Here is a 21,426-nt window from a genome sequence, read left to right on the forward strand (position 1 = left end):
AACAACGGGATGCCCCTCGCCTCGCGATACTAATTTGCACACGATGCGTGACGTCTCATGCGACTTGAAGACAGAGGTCCAGGAGCCAGGACACGGCACAGCTGAGGTGTGAAGAGGTTCGTGTCCAAAAAACTGGATAATTACAATCAACCCAGCGGCAGCTGCCCATCTCGCAGACCCATTTGGACCACCAATGAGCTGACTTCCCGGCCACCGACATGTATTAGTTGTACGTGATCCAGTATGAGCACAAAAGTACACTGATGAGTGTCCAAAGTAGTGGAAGTTTGGAGGGGACGCCATCTTTGGTCCCGGTTCTCCACGTCCCCAACGCGGATTGTTTTTTCAGCAACATATCGCGGCGGTGGTGAAGGATAAAGGACGGTGTCGTTTGACGATATAGGACTCGAAACTGTTTGCTATATGTTTGTGTAAGTAGTCCTGTGCGATATTGAATGCGTTGTGCTTAAATGTGGGGCTGCAGTCTCGCCAGCTAGGCGGCGGAGAGATGGTAACCCGTCGGCTCCAAAGTCCACGGAGCCTCCGAGGCTAGCTGGCAGTAGCACCGAACCACTGTCCTCCTGAACCACAGGACACCACAGTCACGCCACAAACATCCAGGACACCGGAGAACTGCGATGTTCCGACGGATTACTTGATATAATATGCATGCATCGGGTCGTGGGGACGATGAACGAGTGAAACGCTCAACAATGGCACACGGTAGACTGAGCCCTAGATGATGGTTACCGTGACTTCACGTTAGGTGCGGGTCAGGAGCTATCCCCTGGTGTCCATGGCTGGACTGGGGTGGTTCTGGAACAATGCGGTCATCATTTGAACTATTTTTTTAATTTATAAAGTGGTTCATGAAGATATAAGCCTTATCCAACTGGGTTGGTGTGTCTCCCCGGGTTCTGTTCCGGGGCACTTCGCTGATAGTAACGTTACTGTGTTGGAAAACTAATCAGCGATGTGTGTATTAACACGTCAGGCTAAGCGAATGTGTGTAACATGGTGGTGGTGGAGGTGGGTTTTAAACGCGGAGCATGCACGTGAGTCCAGCAGGATGGGTACGTGTTTGTGTGTGTGTGGTGTACGCGCACTCTCGCGTGCACGCGGGGTTTAATGTGGAATGTCTACCTGAACAAAGAATTTAGGTTCTGGGATAGCCAAACCACGTACAGGCACATTGGTCCCAATGTTGTTTCTGAACTTGCATGTAGGTCTTGCATAGAGGAGTGGATGTATACTCCCCCAATGTGACACTAAATTAATCATTCATGTTGCATCCATGCATTTTAGAAAATAGTTAATATTGCCTAAATTAACACTGTTGAATTGCACCCCTGCGTTTCGTTTGTCTTACAAACGCAGGTTGTTTCACTTCGGCTCAAAATCTGCTGTGTTATGCTAAAGATTTTAATAGCTTAACAAGTGTGTGCCATAAACAGGTGGTAACTGCTGAACTGCATGGAGTCAAAATGACATCCACAGCAAGAGTTCTAAGGGTTCACCCTCATGCTTCTCCAGGGGCTTGAATATAGATGATGGTTGTGAATGGCCTGAGGACCTCCTTTTGTTTGACACAAAAGAAAAATAAGCCCTCATTGCTAAGTTTAAAACGAGGTGAGGGGGGGAAACAACTTGTGGTTAGGATTGCATCCTTTGTGTGGTTTCCAACTTTGACATTTAAAATGATGTTGGCGATGGAAGGAACAAAACCAGTGGCTTTTTGGATCGAAAGTTATGTAAATGGTGAGAAGAAAAAAGTAGCTTGTCATCTGGACATTTCTTTGTTTTGGTTTGCAAATGTTCACAGCTTGAAACGGAAACGACATTGGTAGTAATGCACCTATTGTCAAACAATGGCTGTTTGGAATTATTCTTATGGTTATAATGCAAGGTGTTTATCTACTGATCCTGAAGGATATCAAAAGTATTTAAGGGAAGTCCCAGCAGCAGTAATTAATCAATCATAAACGTATTTGTGGGTCTTTTTTTAAAACGGGTGTTTTTAATGCATGAAGTTGGTCTGGCTTGTTTAATGTTTGCAGATGGATGGTTTGTAGACTTTGCACGAAATACTGAGATAATGAGGATGAAATGGATACTGAGTGTCCAGCTTGTGCTGATATCTGGGTTAGGTGTGTCCACCTTCAGCTTCTCTTCAGTCCCCCTATTAACATTGCCACCACGCGTGATCACACGCCTTTTCAATTGGAATGATATCCAGCAAGAGTCCAGTAATCGTGTGCAGCTTCTCAGAGCGTAGGTCGAACAAGCCCTGTGAAGAAGTAGACTCTAGGTGTAGATGACTTGTCCAAACCGAATCAAATACTGAGCGCCCCCGCCTCTGTCAACTGCCCGTCGATGAGATGATCTTTTACATGACGTGCAGCGCTGCAAGTCCCTGCTGCGTCTGCGGCATCATTCCCGTTGCGTGCGGCTCTCACGTTACCTCATGTTGCCGTGTAGTAGTGGGCTATCTTACCTCGCCCTACTAGGAGTTACAGTAGCCCTAGCCAAGAGATGACCACAGTTTGTTTACTACCGGTTATTTCCATTGCTGGTGCTGTTGGATAACATTGGACAGTGCACGCAGGGAATGTCTTTGTTATTACAGCGGTGGAAAACGTTGGGACAAGCTTGTGTCGTTACGATTAGTGTTGGCATGACGGTTATTGATGCACTTCAATGTTCTGCAAACGTGTAATTCATCTCCAGATGCATGCACAGGAAAAGGAAAAACTAACGTGTTAATGAATGTCAACCCAAACGTTTTATTCTGCTGGACAAGCCTGATGGTTGAATTAGTGTAAAATGCCTATAGCTGCCTTTCTGCTTTCGTCTGTTTTTTTTGTGAACCCACGATTCGACAAGCTGACTGTCTTCCCAGTGCAGACGGCTCGGGAGCAGTGTTACATTTTCTTGGAATTTTACTGGGGCTCCCTGGAATACCTCTACTGCTCTTTATGTCAGATCTACCTTGCAGATGAGCAGCAGAATCTGTAATCCTAGTAGCAGCATTGGCCGACATACCTTAGCCAATATTGAGGCTGCTCTCTGTCTCCTTTTTTTTCCGGTAAACAGAAGGGTTTTCTCCCCGTTACCTTCTGTTCCTATTAAGACGAATAGATTATAAGTGTGAAAAAAGCGGCCGAATGTTGGATTCTGCTCGAGGCAGGAGCAAGCACCTTATTGTCAACAACAAATTGTTTAACCACTATTGGCATTGAAGTATACATTATTGTATATATATTTTATTTCTTGCAAACATATTTGCACTGTTGACACCTACAATTCAAGCATGTCACGGCCATTAGTGATGGCAGTGATGCGTTAATGTGCATGTGACATACATAAACGAAACAAATACATCAGAATGTTCCTGTATGTGTACACCGTTCTGTCTCTGGGCAAATTTAAAATGGCCCCGTAGTTATGGCAGGTTTTCCCACGAGGTCTGCCCCCCCCCCCCCCCGTGGAGTCTCCTGTGACGGCGGAGCACAGAGAGCAACTGTGCCTACAGGGACCCAACTGTCGCCATGGCACAGCGGCTGAGGCCTCGCAAACAGAATGTCTCCCAACACGTCGGTTACAGCACAGCCCTGATTTCGTTCAGACACCATACCAGGCGTATGGTCAGCCCTGACCCCCGCGTCGGCGGTGTGAACGGAGGCAGTCTATTTTTAGAGGCTCGGTGAAAAAAAAAAAACATGCGTCGTCTAATAACTTTGACAAAGGGCAATTAAGCCGCCGGGCGTTAAAACGGGTTCACTGAGGCCTCGCTGAGGCGGCCCTCCTCCGATGCCCGGTGACTCATGCTCTGACCGTCCCCTGACGTTGGCAGGTGCCATGGAGGAGCTTCACAGCCTGGACCCCAGGAGACAGGAGCTGCTGGAGGCTCGCTTCATGGGCGGTGTCGGAGGCAGCACCGGGGGCAGCACCGGCAGCACCAGCGGGGGAACCAAAGTGAGTGAGCGCCGCTGTCTCGGGGCCCGGGGGGCCCCGCCCGGAGGGGGTTGGTCACGCACCTGGTCTCGGAGCGCCTCGCCTCGTCGTTCTCGCCGCACGACGGGAACGCCGCCTTGAAGGGGACGTTCCGGATGGGCGTTGTTGACGAGAGAGGGCGGGACTTTCAGTGACATGGGTTAGGGGACAGAGGGAGGGCGGGACTTTCAGTGACATGGGTTAGGGGACAGAGGGAGGGCGGGACTTTCAGTGACATGGGTTAAGGGGCTAGAGAGAGGGCGGGACTTTCAGTTGTACATCCATTTTTAAGTAAAAAATAAATAAATGTTCCTTTTTAATGCACAGCCTCTAAGAGCTCATGGGAATTTAGAGAGCGGGGACTGTTAACTGGTGCACACTTCATAGGAAGTTAGAGACTGCGGACTGTTAACAGGGGCACACTTCGTAGGAAGTAAGAGAACGGACATTGTGTTGCGGTAGGCCGGGCTAACCCCACGATTCTTGATGCTCTCCTGGCCTACTGCATGCTATGTTCCTCATCACAGTCACTCAAATGACAATGTGAAGATGTCCTTCTACAAGTGTTAACCACTGCATGTTTTCTGCTTGTTCTTAATGATTTCAGGGTTTAGCAAACAATGAATGTTCAAATCACAGCTTTGGAAGCATAGGGTCTTCAAGTGACAAGGAGTCTGAGGTATGGTTCGAAGAATACATTCAAATGATTTTATTGTGCTTGAATATGGTATTTTTAACAACACAATTCTAGTTGGGCTGATTGGGGAACATGATGACTGCAGCCAGCTACAGCAACGACGTTGGATAAGGTGTATTTGGGTGCTTGTCTGTGTCTGAGGTTTTATCGTCTGTTTCACCATTTGTCATTGTGTGTGTGTGTGTCACAGATGCCTCTCATACGTCACACACCTAATGGCCCGTGGCAGTGACAGCCTCAATCAGAACCGCAGTAGTCAGCAGATTCCCTGACCCTCCAGTCTTTAGTCCTGGTTCTGTAGCTCCGCCCACCCCTGACCCTCCAGTTGTTAGTCCTGGTTCTGTAGCTCCGCCCACCCCTGACCCTCCAGTCTTTAGTCCTGGTTCTGTAGCTCCGCCCACCCCTGACCCTCCAGTCTTTAGTCCTGGTTCTGTAGCTCCGCCCACCCCTGACCCTCCAGTCTTTAGTCCTGGTTCTGTAGCTCCGCCCACCCCTGACCCTCCAGTCTTTAGTCCTGGTTCTGTAGCTCCGCCCACCCCTGACCCTCCAGTCTTTAGTCCTGGTTCTGTAGCTCCGCCCACCCCTGACCCTCCAGTTGTTAGTCCTGGTTCTGTAGCTCCGCCCACCCCTGACCCTCCAGTCTTTAGTCCTGGTTCTGTAGCTCCGCCCACCCCTGACCCTCCAGTCTTTAGTCCTGGTTCTGTAGCTCCGCCCACCCCTGACCCTCCAGTCTTTAGTCCTGGTTCTTTAGCTCCTCCCACCCCATATGTATTGATTTGATATGCTACTGTTGTGTTTCTTTGCGATCATAATAAAAGTATTGTTAGCTTCTATTGCTGTATGGCTACAGCTAGTTTTGATCTGAGGCACTGGTGTCATAAATTTCCCTTGGTCTTTTATGCCAACATGTATGCACCGCATTAAGCCATTAACTGACTTATTATTACATTTATTTTGGGTTCAAAATGTATTTTCTTTCCAGGGCTCGGATGTGAAAAGGGGGAGCTCTCCTGCTTATTCGGTAGGCCGGTCATAAGTCTTTATATTGCGATTGGTTGTTGTCATGATCGCGTGTCGTCGCTGAGCTGGCCCTTTTGTTTTCAGACACCGGAGAAGAAGCCATCTGAGTCTTCGAGGGGAAGGAAGAGAAAACCTGAGACCCAATCAGAAAGCAGCCAAGGTAAGCCCCGCCCCTCGTCATAACGCTTGTTGTTTCAGTCCATCCATCAAGTGCGACTGAATGTTCCGGATTATAATCGAATCGAAACACAGGAATGATGCATCTTCTCTCTTACAGGAAAGACCATTGGCCGGGGACCTAAAATCAGCGATTATTTCGATGTGAGTGATTTTCAAAAATTCACAGCGATGGTTGCGCGATTCTGCCTGTTTCCTCGTCGAAGTGAAGATGCCCGACAGGGTTGGCGCACCCGAATGAAATCTCTGTGACACAAAGGCGGCCTCGTCGTTGTGCGCCCACGTTGTTGCCAAGCAGCGAGGCTATGATGTCACTCATCCCCCTGCTGTGGTCTCAGTTCCAGGGAGGGAACGGGGCCAGTCCTGTCAGAGGAGGAGGAGGAGGAGGTGTTGGTGTTGGTGGTGGTGGTGTCCCACTAGTGATCCGCTCGCCACAGAACTCCCACTCAGCTCAGGGTGCTGCTGTAAGTCAACCCCCCCCCCCCCCCCCCCCAAAGACTGCCATAGACTCTGGCGTCGCCCTCACTCTTCTGTGCTGCTAAGAGTCATTGTCTTGTGTTTTTATGCATCCTGCTGTATTGTTTTGCAGGTCAGACAAAGTAGCTCATCTCCCCCCAGTCTGTCTTTCGGGGACCAGGTCATGCTTCCAAAGCAACTCGCAATCAAATGTGTCCAGGTGAGGAGACCGGGATTTATTCGTTTGCTATACTAGTGTTGTTGACCCTCTTGATGTATTGACCAGATTTGGAGAGGTGGTCTGGAGTAACTGTTTTGCTTCTCCCCCCCCCCCCAGACTGACCTCACTGGACTGAAACTGGCTGCACTTGAAAGCAATAAGAATCTGGACCTTGAGAAGAAGGAAGGGAGGATAGATGACTTGTTGAGGGTAAGGTCTCCGGTCTGTGCTCAAAACGTGCTTGATCCATCTGTAGTACATACGACCAGATAGACTAGCTGTTGACGCTAACATTAAAACATGCCACCAGATTAGCTAGCTGTTGACGCTTACATTACAACATGCCACAGGATTAGCTAGCTGTTGATGCTAACATTACAACATGCCACAGGATTAGCTAGCTGACGCTTGCATTACAACATGCCACCAGAAAAGCTAGCTGTTGAAGCTAACATTGTAACATGCCACCAGATAAGCTAGCTGTTGATGCTAACATTGTAACATGCCACCAGATAAGCTAGCTGTTGATGCTAACATTGTAACATGCCACCAGATAAGCTAGCTGTTGATGCTAACATTGTAACATGCCACCAGATAAGCTAGCTGTTGAAGCTAACATACATTCCACCAGATAAACTAGCTGTTGACGATGTCATTCAAACAACCACATTCTGTGGTTGTGTTATTCTGAAGGGCTGAATTGGTTGGTTGAGCAACAGAACAATTATTTATCTATCTACATGAATAGCTTTGAAACAATGTTGTTTTGGGAGTATACATATCTCAACATGCCAATTTATGTTTTTTGTTTTTTTTCCTCCTTAGGCAAACTGTGATCTCAGAAGGCAGGTAGACGAACAACAAAAATTACTTGAAAAGTTTAAGGAACGCTTGAATAAATGCATCAGTATGAGCAAGAAGCTGCTCATAGAGAAGGTGAGTGCTTGGCCTTCTGTCTTCCATGTCGCACGCGCCCGCACGTGTGTGTGTGTACATACGAGTGTGTGTTGTGTTGTTTTGTGTTGCGTTGCTTCGCTAAGCTAAGGAGGCCATTTTGTTGCGACCCCAGAGCACCCAGGAGAAGCAGTCGTGCCGGGAGAAGAGCATGCAGGACCGGCTGCGTCTGGGACACTTCACCACGGTGCGCCACGGGGCCTCGTTCACCGAGCAGTGGACGGACGGCTACGCCTTCCAGAACCTCGTCAAGTGGGTCCCCACCGGCTGAGCCGCTTTTTAGTTTGCAACGGAAAAATCAAACGACAGTTGAACGTTTTAACACAAACGCGGTTTCCCTTTGAACATGCCTCCCCGACTGAGTGTCATTATATATATTTTTTTTTACATCACCTCAAGGCATTGCGATGAGTCGAATGGCACAGCGGGGGTAACTCTTCCCATCCCCTTCTCTTATTTGCACAATGTCCCCCTTTCACAGGCAACAGGAGTGGTTGAACCAGCAGCGCGAGGACATGGAGAGGCAAAGAAAATTGTTGGCTAAAAGGAAGCCGCCGTCGTCCAGCAACTCCCAGGCGCCCGCGACCAACTCGGAGCCAAAACAGCGCAAGACAAAGGCGGTGAATGGAGCTGAAAGCGATCCCTTTCTGAAACCCAGCCTACCTCAGCTGTGAGTGCGCCCGCCTTTCATCCGCTCATTCACGCTCATGACATCAGATCAGAGCCGCGGCGCTGGTGGCTTGACCCGCGGCTGAAGTGTTTCCCGTGTTGCCAACCGGTCCAAAGAGATCTATAAACTCACAGCGGCGCTGTGATAGCCTGTTTAACGGCAGGGGGATTTGGACACTGAAAGGTTTTCTCTCTCGACAGGTTGACTCTCGCCGAGTACCACGAGCAGGAGGAGATCTTCAAACTACGGCTTGGTCATCTGAAGAAGGTAAGCATGCCGAACCACACCGCCTCATTCAGCGAGTAGATCCCTGTGGAGGAGGTCACCCAGGGGGGTGTTTACAGGACACGTTAAAAGGAGGAGGAGTAGGCAGTGCATGCGTTACCGTGTTCAGATGCAGTTGGAAACTCTTCGTGTCTCCTTTTGAATAATTTAACAGTTGCATGTTGATTGGCAAATAAATGCGATTTGTCGACGATCGTTGAAATTTATGAAGACATTCATATTTGATACCGCAATTCTAGGGGCTGGAGAACTCCGGCTGAACCTCCAGAGCTCTCGTGGCCTTAGAGTTTTGTGTTCTAGTGTTGGTTGTTTTTCCCAATACATAAACCTACAGACCAGCTACAAAGTATGAATATTAAATGCACAACTAGTGAGTATGGATTCTGATGAGGTGTGTGTTAATCATTTATAGGAAGAAGCGGAGATCCAGGCAGAGTTGGAGCGTTTGGAGAGAGTGCGTAACCTCCACATTCGAGAGCTGAAGAGAATAAATAATGAAGACAGTTCTCAGTGAGTCTCCCTTACACACTCTCTTTATCTGTGTAATTTCTTATGCCAAATTGTTGACTACTATTGTTCTGGTAGGAAGCAGAAGATCAAGTAAGGTCTATGTGAGGCAGACAGGACGTTAGACTGCTATCTCAAAGTGACCGTCATCCAGATGACGGTTGATGTTATGTTGGTTATAAAAGGTCCTTCCATCTAGTCGTTGTCCCCCACCCCCCCCAACCCAATCTCGAGGTGCCAGGGGGAGATAACACTCAGTTTCTCACTGCAGGTCAGCCTGGCCTCAAGCCTCCCTTTAGAAAAAAACAAATACAAATTGAGGACCAATCAACGTCAGGGGCGGTACTTTCAGTTCATGACTGACGAGGAGCAGTGCACAGAATATCAATACCATGGTGGACCAGAAATCAACGCAGCAAATGGTTTTCAGGGATGGACGAAATGAAAGTAAAAAATTAACTGATATTTTATCAGACAATGTTTTTGTTGACTTCCAATGGGAAAGTGCCGCGAGAGGACCGCTATCACTTGTTTCTATAATCTGCTGGTTGCACATTTTCGAACATCGTAAGGCCGTGCCAATATTTGGATTTCAATCGCTGCTTGGTCAAGGCCTGACTGACCTTCACTACGAAACGCAAACTTTTCTATCTGCATGTTCTTATGAGGCTACCCAGGGGCAACTCCAACTGTAAATCCCTGTAGAGACCGAATCTAGCCCAGGCTCCTATCTTAAAGTGCTCCTCTTTTTAAATGGCTGTCAAAGATAAAGTCGACCCACGACGTTAGCATGTTGTATGTTGAATGTGGAAGAGGTGTGAGAATGAGTTTTTAAAAGATCCGATATTGTGTTCACACGACGCTGTCAGGAACTCGTACTTGAAGTTGGTTGGCTGGGTGTTTTGTTTTTTTAACTAGGTCTAATTTGATCTGAACTCCAGTTTTAGCACTGAACTCGCTGGACTGGAAAGAAATTGGGTCAAATTATTTTATCTTCAAAGATTGGATCCGTCTGTTTTGAATAAATGTCACTTCCACAAGAACAACCAAAATTGGGTTCAGGTCAGATATTGCATTATATGACTAAATGATGTTGATGTTGATGCAACTATGGCGTTCATAATGAATATCCTGGCTTTGCTTCTTCTCAACCGCAGGTTTAAGGACCACCCAACGTTAAACGAGCGGTACCTGCTCCTACACTTGCTAGGCAGAGGGGGCTTCAGTGAAGTTTACAAGGTACGGTGTGGCTTCTAAGTCCTCTACCTCTCACAGTAAAGACCTTCTTGTAGGGGCTCCCTCCCTCTCCTGAGGCCATCGGGTCCTAACATGCTCTGTGTGTCGTCTCTGAAGGCCTTTGACCTCATCGAACAAAGATATGCTGCTGTGAAGATCCATCAACTCAACAAGAACTGGAGGGAGGAGAAGAAGGAGAACTATCACAAGTAGGGTTCCTCGGGGTTTTACATTCTTGATCTGAACTGATGGTCACCCTCTACTTGGGGCCGGGCAATACTTCAATAATATCGTTTGTCTATAAATGATATTGCATCGTCGTTAAATGAAGATTGGGATACCCCGTCTCGTAGTTTTAACACATTTGTATCATATCATCAAATGAATTGCAATGAAAATCTGTGCTATATAAAGATTATAATGAGGTTTGAAACGTTAAAGAAAGGAAAACTAGTTTTCTAGCTCTTTCACCCAGCTGAAACTAAACTTGTGACATGTATATCCAAACACAGTGGTTCTGCCTTTTGCTTTGGTTCACATAATTACATTCTACTACGTGCATGTTGTGTTTTTGGGCGCATTGCCCATGGCTACGGTTGCCGACGGTAACCGTGCATCCCTGCTCTCCTCCTCCGCAGACATGCGTGCCGGGAGTACCGAATACACAAGCAGCTGGACCACCCTCGCATCGTGAAGCTCTATGACTACTTTTCACTGGACACAGACACGTGAGTCCACGCACACGCGCCCCGGGTTAAGGGGTCTGGGGGGGGGGGGGGAGATGTCAATAACACAACCACGTGTGTGGTTGTGTTATTGACATCGTCAACAGCTAGTTTATCTGGTGGCATGTTACAATGTTAGCATCAACAGCTAGCTTATCTGGTGGCATGTTACAATGTTAGCATCAACAGCTAGCTTATCTGGTGGCATGTTACAATGTTAGCATCAACAGCTAGCTTATCTGGTGGCATGTTACAATGTTAGCTCCAGTCCAGCTGACCTCAGCTCTTGATCAAGCTGTCTTAGGGGTCCCCTACTCTTTCTTTCTCTACCGCTACACATTCCCTTTCTCTCGCTCTCGCTCTCGCTCTCTGTCTCTCTCTCTCTCTCTTCCCCCCCCCCCCCCCACCTTCTGAACGATTCATCCATTCACGCGACTGTTTCTCTTCGGTAAATATCTCCGTAACGAACCAGGAAACGAGGTGTAATACCGCCCCCTGGCTGTTACTGGGTTCCGTTCAGTCTCTTCCCCGCCCCCCCCCCCCCCCCCCCAGAAGTTCTGCTAGAACATAGGACTGCCATGTCAATCCCAGGTGACCTCCAGACCCAGCCTGACCCCCATCCTCCGGCCTCCCCTGACAGGTTCTGCACGGTGCTGGAGTACTGCGAGGGCAACGACCTTGACTTCTACCTGAAGCAGCACAAGCTCATGTCGGAGAAGGAGGCGCGGTCCATCGTCATGCAGATCGTCAACGCACTGAGATACCTGAACGAGATCAAGCCGCCCATCATCCATTATGACCTCAAGCCAGGTAAACACTGTCCTCCATGATGACCTCCAGCCAGGTAAACACTGTCCTCCATGATGACCTCCAGCCAGGTAAACACTGTCCTCTGGGGAGGTCAGACACACTCAAAGGTTGGGAACAGTCGTGCTCGGCCTTCAATAAGGGTGTTTTAGCTCAACTTGACCTGAAACATCCAATAAGACTTACAGCAGTTCATAAACGCATTCACACACCGACGGCAGAGTCAACCATGGAAGACATCAGCCAGTTAGGGTTTGGTGTCTTGCTCAAGGACACCTCGACACGCCGGGGAGCCGGGGATAGAACTAGCAACATTTCGGTTACAAGTCAACCCGCTCTACCTCCTGAGCTAAGCCGACGCACCAGACGAAGCACAGATCCCCACGCAGTCTCGTAGTAGAAAGGACAACGCGCAGACGAAGGTGAGGTTCAGATCCAAGGTATCATGGCGGTGCTTAGTAGCGTGCAGGGTTTTGAGCCAGAAGTCTAGATGTATAGGACGTTGTATGACTGCTTTACCGGTGTGCGATGCCTCCAGCGGGGAACGCACCTCTTCTTCTTTGTAAATTGTTTTTGTGTTCCCTTCAAGGCAACATCCTATTGGTGGACGGCACGGCGTGCGGGGAAATCAAGATCACAGACTTTGGTTTGTCCAAAATCATGGACGACGACAACTACGGCGCCGACGGCATGGACCTGACGTCGCAGGGGGCCGGGACATACTGGTAAGGAATAGGTTTGACTCCCCAGATACCGAGTGTATGTACCGATACAGCATCTGGCATTGTCAATACTACTAGACATTGTTCTTATTGAAGGGTTCTCTTACGACGGGTTCACTTACTGCCAACATCATTTCCAAATGATGTTGACAGTAAGTGAACCCGTCGTAAGAGAACCCAAAGGAGTCGTGTGATAGTATCGCATCGGCGCAGAGAGTTCGTCGATGCCCGAATCGATACTGTATTTTAGGCAGCATCTGAGGAATTTCCAATACTGGTATTGGAACAAGTCCAGTAAGGAACCTCGTCTGGTGTCTGTGGCTAGCAAGTGACACCAGTCGCTTGCTAGCCACAGACGCCTAGACATCAGTGTGGGGCCCAGGTCGCTAAGACTGTCTGTGTCTAACCCGCTCAGGTACCTGCCCCCCGAGTGTTTCGTCGTAGGTAAAGAACCTCCAAAGATCTCCAACAAGGTGGACGTGTGGTCTGTGGGCATCATCTTCTTCCAGTGTCTCTACGGGAGAAAGGTGAGCACAGAACCGATCAGCGCGGAGGTGTTGGAGTGCCTTGGAGTCCCTGCTGCTTGCTTGATGTGTCTGTATGTGTTTTTGGTTTCAGCCCTTCGGCCACAATCAGTCCCAACAGGACATCCTGCAGGAGAATACCATCCTTAAAGCTACAGACCTCCAGTTCCCTGTGAAGCCCGTCTCAAGTAATGAAGCAAAGGTGTGTGGTTAGCCTTTTTGAACCTACCGCGGTAATGCCGCTTATTGAACGGTGACTGAATGAGCAGTGTGACGCTACAATGTCGCATTGATTATTGCGGTTCTGGCCTTAAATGAGTCGGACGAAGGGGACGGCAGCTGGCTTGTGTTTTCAGACCTGCCCCGTGTTGCTCAAACGCTGGGCTCGACACGCACTGCTTCAGGAGCAGGCTCGCACCTTTTTATCGACGAGATCCCCAAGCTAAACGATGAATGATATGCAGCAGCAAAGTACATACTTGCATGTTTATATAAACATTCACCAAGTCTTCCCCTTAAGACATCAGTTCTTTCATCACCATGAATACAATTACAATTGGGGCATTTAGCAGACGCTTTTATCCAAAGCGACTTGCATCGGTTAATACACACGTTGACACACCGACGGCAGAGTGAACCGTGCAAGGCGACAGTGTGTCTTGCTCAGGGACACATCGACACTCTGGGAGGAGTTGGGGATCGAACTACCAACCTTTCGGTTACCATAGATTTGAATACTCGACTGCGTTGTGGTCGTGTGAATCGAGGTCCGAGAGAGTCATGGTCCCCTGACTCTCCCTTAACTCTTCCCCGAGAGCCATAATGTGACTTCTGCGTCTCCTCTTCCCCCCCGCCCCCCCCGTATCACACGCCCTCTTCTCCCCCCCCCCCCCCCCCCCCCCCCCAGGCCTTCATCAAGCGCTGCCTGGCCTACCGCAAGGAGGACCGCTTCGACGTGCACCAGCTGGGGGGCGACTCCTACCTGCTGCCCCACATGCGGCGATCCAGCTCCTCAGGCACCCTGCAGGTTGGCCCCGGGGGGCCGGGCTCCTCCTCTACCACCCCCACCACCGGGGGCGTCATCTCATCGTACTGACTCTCTCTCTCTCCTCTTGCACTGTGACGGAACCGAGCAGCGGGCTGCTCCCCCCGCCCCCCCCCAGCCCCGCCCGGCGTCTGTCTGGGGGTCCGAGGGTCTGAGGACTGGGGGAGCAGGACACGGAAGGGGGGAGGGCGGGGGGAGCGGGGAGGGACTAGAATGGCCAAAGCTTTGTGACTCCCCCCCCCCCCCCCCCCCAACTCTTCCCTACACCCATGTCGTGCTCTTGGCGTTGGCACAGCCCTGGATCGATGGGGGGGGGAGCCTGAGGGGAACATGGATCCTGATGAGAAGATCCAGCAGAGCACTGAACGAAACTGACTTGAGAACCTGGAGGAGGATCTGGGTGGAGAGCCTGGTGTGGGGGGGGGGGTGGCGGAGAAACCTGGCGGGTGGGGGCGTTGGTCGAGGGGGGGGGGGGGGTCTCTCGGCGCTCCTGCCAGGGTGCAAACCATACAGCTGCTACACACACACACGTTCATTTACTGTATTAAGCAGACGTTCATCGTTTTGAAGAATTTCACTTTTGTTCCTTGTTTTATTTGTTCAAAGTGATAGGCTTTAATTCAGTTACACCTAGCCATGAGATTGTAATACTTTAGCAAACTGTGGCATCTAGTAAGAAATAGGCTCTGGCAGCATACTAATGTTTAATGCACAAGATAACCAAATGTAGAAAAATGACGTTGTACAAAATCCTATGCAGGAATACTAATAAATAAATAAATGGATGGATTGAGAACTGTATATGCTGTGCAGAAGATAATTTTGCAGTTTTTGTAAAACAAACCTATTGGGCGATTTGAGGTTCATGCTGTGTCCCGTTTTGCAGCTTTAGATGTTGCTATTGCCCAGGGTGGCGTCATCTTATTTGTGTACAGTTTGGCTGAGAGTAAAAAATAAATGCTGGGAAATTAGAGCTGAGGTCTTATCAAGCACAACTGCTTTATTATCGATCACTGCAATACAATCAACGTCATTCATAGTCAACTGCGGGTCCTGCGGTCACTCCTGAGCTTCTGCTGCCATCTTGTGGTGTCCGAGCGGTACTGCGGTTTACTTTCAATAGTTGTAGCCTAATCGTGTATAAAGGCACGGACAGCAGCCTGCTTGAGTCAAGTGTCGTGTACTTGAGAAAAATTCCCCATCCTGTTCAGGAACACTTGGCTCAACAAGAATTATGAGGAAAACCACTTAATGAAGTGAACCGCTATAAGCTATACAAGATCCCCGAGCTAAACATGATATACAGCAAAGTAAATATAAACCTTTAACGTCTCCTCCTGAAGAATTCTGGCACTTAATCACCATAAATAGTTTCTTTTTTAAAATACTTGGCTGGGTTGCGGTAACGTGACGAGCACGTTCACAAGGGGCCAGGAATTAAATGGACTCCGGTTCGAGTGTTATGCGGTAACCTTGCATTCCGGCATGCTATCCCATAATCCTCAAACCTTATACTTTAATCTTCAGTCCAGCCATCCTCACTAAATGATTACTGAGACCAGTGGAAGAAGCCAAAGGGTTCGGCTCATTATAAATATCTAAACGACCAGGCGCCCCACGCTTGAACCCATTTTTTACGACGACCGGCGAAACCGTGTGTTTGAGTGGGGGGGGGGGGGGGGGGGGATTAGTGTATTGATCGGTGTTGTAAACTGAGCGTCCATTACGACGACACGGTGACGTTTCCCGGGTGAGGCGTCGCCCCCTGACAACGGCACGCTGTACTGATGGGGGAAGCCGTGGACCAAGGGGTAGGACAGCGGTGGGGTCGCCATGGCGACGGGGGTCCTGAACGCCGGACGTCGGAGGCGGGGCCCCGGCGCCCGGAAGGACCCGTTCCGACAGGGGGGGGGTCGCCCCCGGGACCAGCGGGGGCAGAGGGGGCAGGTTGAGCGGAGCCAGCGGGGCGAGACCTGGGTGGGTGGGGGGGAGGACCAGAGAACGACAAACAGGGTGACCTTTACATCCTTGAAGTTCATTGAGCTGTGCAGCGACGTCCACGACCAGAATCATGGGGTCATCCGGAGACGGGTTGCAGAGAAACAGAAGCAGCCTTGCAGGCGTGCTGCTTGTAAGTCAGAGCCTTTTGTCCATGAGGACATGGGACCGGACAGCTCATTGGCTAGGGTGTTGGACTCTTTAAAAGAACAGGACAGCTCGTTGGCTAGGGTGTTGGACTCTTTTAAAGTACAGGACAGCTTATTGGCTGGGGTGTTGGACTCTTTAAAAGAACAGGACAGCTCATTGGCTAGGGTGTTGGGACTCTTTTTAAAGGTCCTGGGTCCCGATTTGTCCTCAACATAACTAAGAAACTTCAAGTAATTGTCTTCACCTGTGATTGTATTCATGTGACTTACTCAAGTTCGTAATGACTTGGGCAAGTTACACAAGTTTTGCGATGTATTTTTTCAGCCGCTGCTCTCCATGTTAACTGGAGGAGCGAACATGGCTCCTACAGTTCGAATCGTAAAGCCTGAACTTAGGTAAACAGCTGAGCTCATTCCTTGGTGTGCACGTTGAGGCTGAGCCAAGACTGAGACGACAGAACGCCACAGCAACACTTCACCGGGGTTACCTGCAGGGGGAAGCCCGCTGACGCCATGTAGCGAGAGCCTGCTCAAATCCGGCAAGGTGAGGGGAGGGAGGGGAGGGAGGGGTGGGAGGGGAGGGAGGCGTCCGGGTAAAGGCATTAAACCTGCAAGACGAAGACAGAGGGCGGTTTACGATGTGTGTGAGGCCGGTTTATGATGTCACACGTTTGCATTCATGCCTCACTGGACGTGCGTACTTAAAGCGTTTTGATGACGTATGCACGTATGCCTGCTATGGATCTAGACAAGCTCCATTAAAACCATGTGGTACTTGGGACTGACCCGGTAGGCCGGCCGGAGGGAGGGGTCCAGGGGCGATATGATGAGGAACCGGTACTGTAGGAGCTCCTGGAACAGAGGGCCATGACAGCAGTCACTATCGGATCAAACCCCCCCCCCCCCCCCCCCCCCCCCCAAGACAGACGCAATCTTGGTTTGCCTTTCAGAATCTAACAAAAAGTGGTATATTCTGCATCGAACCCCGAAAGAAACTGACCCTTGTTGTGCAACACACAGTTTCACTGAAAAACAGTGAAAAATGTGTTTTAGTTAGTTGTGTGTGTGCGTGTGCGTGTGCGTGTGTGTGTGTGTGTGTGTGTGTGTGTGTGTACCTGTCTGGAAGGCGCTGAGGGCGGGCGGCTGGGCGGAGCTGACGGTGACCCCACCCACAGACGGAGACGCGTCAGGTGAGGCCGCGACACTCACGGCCGACAGGTGAACCTGGGAATCGCACCCACAACCACTCAGGATTACCGTAGTTCAAAATGTACCATAACTACCACTACACAGAAAACAGATCTTTTGTGACAAAGTATCTTTAAAAAAAAAAAGACAATTAATGCCTAAACACCGTCAACGTAATATTAGTATGCTACTTTGATGCCGATGATAAACCATATCTTCGATTGAGTCCCCAACGCTGTTGGATCACAGCAGTGAACGTCTCCTTTAAGCCTGACCTCTGTGAAGCCATCCTTAGGTGGCGCGGCCGGTCTGCTGGCCGTCGGGGCAGGGAAGCTGATCTTCTTGCCCTCGGAGAAAGGCAGCGTGGGTATCCGGTGCAGGTAGCCGTAGCCGATCCCACAGCCGATGCTGGGGGGGGGGGGGAGGCAATCGGGACAGTTCACACATTAGTCAAAAAAATAATGCTCTGTTGAGTTCCTACGGCAGGGATGCGTTGCTAAAAGGACATACTGGGTTTTTACAAGAATTTCATAACTTTCCTGAGCAAGGTGTGTGTGTGTGCGCACGCGTGCGCGCGTGTGTGTGCATCTTTGTGTGTGTGTGTGTGTGTGTGCGCGCATCTTTGTCTGTGTCTGTATGTGTGTGTGTGTGTGTGTGTGTGTGCGTGCATCTGTGTGTGTGTGTGTGTGCGTGCATCTGTGTGTGTTTGCACGTCTGCGTCTGTCTGTGCGTCTGTCTACATGGGTCTGTCTGTGCGTCTGTCTGTGCGTCTGCCTACATGGGTCTGTCTGTGCGTCTGTCTACATGGCTCTGTGTGTGCGTCTGTGTGTGTGTCTGTGCCGGCCTCCACTCCCCCTCTCACCTGCCCTCCCCACCCCAGTCGCAGTTGGGCGTGATCACCACCTCGCGGCAGCTGTCCGTGTCTGTGTTGTACACGTACAGCTTCAGCCCCTTCCCGTCGTACGCCTCGATGAGCGAGAACAGATCCTCGCTCTGTTTGAAGAAAGATTCAAGCTTCGAGTCAACAGTTGCCATCGAAGCACAAAAACGGGCCTGGTTCAGCTGTGGCGGCCATCTTGGCTCCAAACGCTCTCTCGGCTACCAGCTGGCGTTTGGAGCCAAGATGGCCGCCACAGGTGAACCAGGCCCAGGGTGCCTCAGAGGATTCGTCCAGGTCTCGGCGCGAGAGGTACCTCGTTCATGACCGAGTCGGCCCCGATGATGTAGTCCGAGTGGGGTCTCAGGCCCGCCAGAGCCGCCGGAGATTTGGCCTCCACCTCCTAAAAAGAAAAATATGATGAAGGGATGTCGAGATTTGTTGCATCTTTCTCAAAAATTACAATCGCCACTGTTTAAATAGTGTGTGTGTCATTTGTGCAGTCCCATGTGAACACGGTACACATGTAATAGAAGTAAAAATGTTATTCATTCATTATAATACATTAATATTTTACTGACGTGAAAATGTTCAGAGTTCACCTATGCCGCTTTTCCACTGCATGGTACCAGCTCGACACGACTCGACTCGACTCGACTCAGCTCGCATTTTTTGCGTTTCCACCGCGAAAACATGGTACCTGGTACCTGAAGTGGCTGCTTTTTCTAGTACCGCCTCGCTCTAGGTTCCAAGCGAGCTGAGCCGATGCTAAAAGGTGACGTCGGCAGACGGCCGGCCACTGATTGGCCAGAGAGTGTGACGAAGTCACGAGAGCGACATGGCAACCATGCTGGTTGCCATGTCGCCGCAGCCAACATATATTCCACTTCTTCAACTTCTTCAACATGCCAGCTAATAATAGTAATGTTATCGATGTCCTCCATTGTTGTTATGTGGGTTCTGTCCATGTGTGGGTTGCGTAGGTCTTGTTTGCGTCGCGTACAAAAATACGTCACGGCCCTTTCGCGCAGCCGACCCCGCCCACGTCCAGGAGGTACTATTTGCGGTGGAAAAGCACCCGTGCTGCTACCGTGTCGAGTCGTGTCGAGTCGAGTCGTGTCGAGTCGAGCTACATGTGCGGTGGAAAAGCGGCACTAGACATAGCCATTAGCCATTAAGCACTTAATGTATATTGTACTTCCTGGCACTTAATGTACGCACTTATTGTATGTTATACGTCCTGGCACTTACAAAAAAAGTACTTAGCATTGTGTAGCATCTTATCCTAGCTGTCTCTGTTGTGTGCGGGGAATGGGTTAAATTCGCGATGTTAGTGCTTGGCCTTTGGTCCTATGAACATCCTTACTGTACCGACAGGGATATATTATCGTTTCTCTTTTCTTCTGACAAAATGTTCTTCTTATTATAAGTTACAATGCCCTGAATGTGACCATGGCTCTCAGCCCCCTCACCACAGTAGCCGCCCCCCTAAATCCTTCACCCCTTACCCCATTCACCCCCCCTCACCCCCCCCAGCCCCTACCCCCACATCACCCCCCTTCACCCCCCTCACCCCCCACCCCCCTCAGCCCCTTCCCCCCCCTCACCAGCACGTGCCAGACGTTCTCGTTGGCGCCGTCAAAGGTGCAGAAGCGAATGCTGACCCCCAGCAGGCCCTGCCCCCCCCACAGGGTGCTGGGGGTGACGGAGGTCTCCCTGACGTCCAGGGTCTTGCTGCTGTACACCAGCATCTTGACGGGCCGCTCCACGCTGCCCTTCAGCAGCTCCTTCAGCGTGTCGTTGTCTTTGTTCTGCCCAACAACGAGATCCTCGTCAGTGGAGGGGTGTGTGTGTGTCTGTGTTTCTCTTTGTGTGCGTGTGTGTGTGTGTGTGTGTGTGTGTGTGTGTGTGTGTGTGTGTGTGTGTGTACCTGTTTAACCTGAACGACCATAACCCACAACCGTCTGATTCTACCGGTTGTAGCCCCACCGGTCTCTCACGCATCACCCCTGGTGGTCCCGCCTACAGGCGTGTGATTGGCGTTCTGTTCTTACCAGTCGGGTGTCTGACATGGAGACGATGAAGTCAAAGAACGGCTCCAATCCAGCGCGGTGGCCAGGGGAATTCTCTTGGACCTGGAAATAACACCGTCATGGGGTTTAGACCTGATGGGGATTAGTCATGGAGTTGAACAGGTGGACTAAAACAAAATGTTGACGCAGGGATATTTGTGGTACACTTGAGTTGAGGCTGCCAAGCTGAATTCTCTGCTATGTGCACACATTCGGTTGCTGCTGTGCTAACATGGGCTAACTTTGACCATTTTACATGAAGGATTGACTGTGATTAAATAGAGTAAAATAGGACCATATGGGAGACGCGACTACGGCAGAATCGCTTCATGATCATTGCAGTCGCCATGAATAGCCACGATTTCTGACAGCTACCCGGCAGCAGTAACATACGTTCTGTCGCAAATAACGATGCGGATAATCCATGGATGCTTTATATTATTTGAGGACCATTGGTTCTCCAGCGTCGAGGGAGAATCTAAAGGAGATCTGAGCGGAACGTGGATTTCAGTCACCGATTGAAACCCATCCAGCCGCGCGTCAGAGAGCCATCTGCCCGGTTCAACATCTTACTCTGAGGACGTGGTATCCTTCAGATCCTCCGCCCGGGATTTCCACGCTCTGAGAACCCCCCATCTCTACCTGGAGGGTCGGTGGGCTGCTGGATGACACAGCCCCTGGAGAGAGGGAGAATGAGGCAGAGAGAGAGAGAGAGAGAGAGGAGTTTATAACGGCGACACACACGCCGCACAGTGCAGTGGTTCTTTCCTGCTGCTGCTGTCCCGGAATCCAAGCACTTCCGGTGAGGTGCAGACTCACACGCGGACACCGTGGGGCGCACGCACCGCGCATCCCGCATCCCGCATCGCGCATCATGCAACCACGCATCCCCCATCCCGCATCATCACAATTCGACCACCTGTGCATCGTGCGTGGCTTCGCAGCAACCTGTATTAACTTACAATTTGAATACTTTTCCCAAAATAAACCGATACTCATGTGGACTTTGCAAATTGAACAACCCGCAAAACACATTAATTAGCATAATAGTTAATAAACATATTTACTAGGTAGGGGTTACCTATGGTAAAATAGGATAGGTTT

General features: G+C 50.1%; 2 protein-coding genes across 5 annotated transcripts; one reads left to right on the forward strand and one right to left on the reverse strand.

Moving 5' to 3' along the window:
• Positions 1 to 36: 36 nt before the first annotated feature.
• On the forward strand, positions 37 to 14,839 carry tlk1a (tousled-like kinase 1a). 2 transcript variants are annotated; one of them, XM_060040666.1, is made up of 22 exons: positions 37 to 431; positions 3,854 to 3,975; positions 4,601 to 4,672; positions 5,673 to 5,711; positions 5,795 to 5,870; positions 5,988 to 6,031; positions 6,226 to 6,351; positions 6,477 to 6,563; positions 6,681 to 6,773; positions 7,389 to 7,499; positions 7,633 to 7,769; positions 7,999 to 8,187; positions 8,388 to 8,454; positions 8,885 to 8,982; positions 10,137 to 10,218; positions 10,333 to 10,424; positions 10,854 to 10,943; positions 11,581 to 11,750; positions 12,337 to 12,472; positions 12,885 to 12,996; positions 13,088 to 13,195; positions 13,901 to 14,839. In XM_060040666.1, the coding sequence occupies exons 2-22, from the start codon at positions 3,859 to 3,861 to the stop codon at positions 14,087 to 14,089; spliced, it is 2,235 nt and encodes a 744-aa protein (XP_059896649.1). In that variant the 5' UTR covers positions 37 to 431; positions 3,854 to 3,858; the 3' UTR covers positions 14,090 to 14,839. The 2 variants fall into 2 exon arrangements, with proteins under 2 accessions (XP_059896649.1, XP_059896650.1); XM_060040667.1 differs by having other exon boundaries at positions 37 to 229.
• A 174-nt stretch (positions 14,840 to 15,013) lies between these two features.
• Positions 15,014 to 21,173, reverse strand: LOC132449075 (Golgi reassembly-stacking protein 2-like). 3 transcript variants are annotated; one of them, XM_060040672.1, is made up of 10 exons: positions 20,896 to 21,173; positions 20,305 to 20,385; positions 19,858 to 20,061; positions 18,567 to 18,653; positions 18,236 to 18,366; positions 17,649 to 17,781; positions 17,301 to 17,409; positions 16,972 to 17,037; positions 16,674 to 16,793; positions 15,014 to 16,011 (listed from the first exon to the last, which is right to left on the reverse strand). In XM_060040672.1, exons 1-10 carry the CDS (start codon positions 20,956 to 20,958, stop codon positions 15,548 to 15,550), a joined length of 1,458 nt encoding a protein of 485 aa, XP_059896655.1. In that variant the 5' UTR covers positions 20,959 to 21,173; the 3' UTR covers positions 15,014 to 15,547. The 3 variants fall into 3 exon arrangements, with proteins under 3 accessions (XP_059896655.1, XP_059896653.1, XP_059896656.1); XM_060040670.1 differs by having other exon boundaries at positions 18,236 to 18,387; XM_060040673.1 differs by lacking the exons at positions 15,014 to 16,011; positions 16,674 to 16,793; positions 16,972 to 17,037; positions 17,301 to 17,409 and having other exon boundaries at positions 17,453 to 17,781; positions 18,236 to 18,387; positions 20,896 to 21,167.
• Between the last annotated feature and the right edge of the window lie 253 nt (positions 21,174 to 21,426).

The sequence above is a fragment of the Gadus macrocephalus genome, chromosome 20 (assembly GCF_031168955.1).
Source record: "Gadus macrocephalus chromosome 20, ASM3116895v1".
Taxonomy (NCBI): domain Eukaryota; kingdom Metazoa; phylum Chordata; class Actinopteri; order Gadiformes; family Gadidae; genus Gadus; species Gadus macrocephalus.

What these genes read in the sequence shown, in the direction of transcription:
- LOC132449075 (XM_060040670.1), bottom strand. Translation starts at nt 20,958, where the DNA reads ATGGGGGGTTCTCAGAGCGTGGAAATCCCGGGCGGAGGATCTGAAGGA. An exon ending in AAGGATACCACGTCCTCAGA is followed by an intron (nt 20,386 to 20,895) that starts GTAAGATGTTGA and finishes TGTTATTTCCAG; the next exon opens with GTCCAAGAGAATTCCCCTGG. An exon ending in CTAAGGATGGCTTCACAGAG is followed by an intron (nt 17,410 to 17,648) that starts GTCAGGCTTAAA and finishes TGCGATTCCCAG; the next exon opens with GTTCACCTGTCGGCCGTGAG.
- tlk1a (XM_060040666.1), top strand. Translation starts at nt 3,859, where the DNA reads ATGGAGGAGCTTCACAGCCTGGACCCCAGGAGACAGGAGCTGCTGGAG. An exon ending in GGCTTGGTCATCTGAAGAAG is followed by an intron (nt 8,455 to 8,884) that starts GTAAGCATGCCG and finishes AATCATTTATAG; the next exon opens with GAAGAAGCGGAGATCCAGGC. An exon ending in TTTTCACTGGACACAGACAC is followed by an intron (nt 10,944 to 11,580) that starts GTGAGTCCACGC and finishes CTCCCCTGACAG; the next exon opens with GTTCTGCACGGTGCTGGAGT.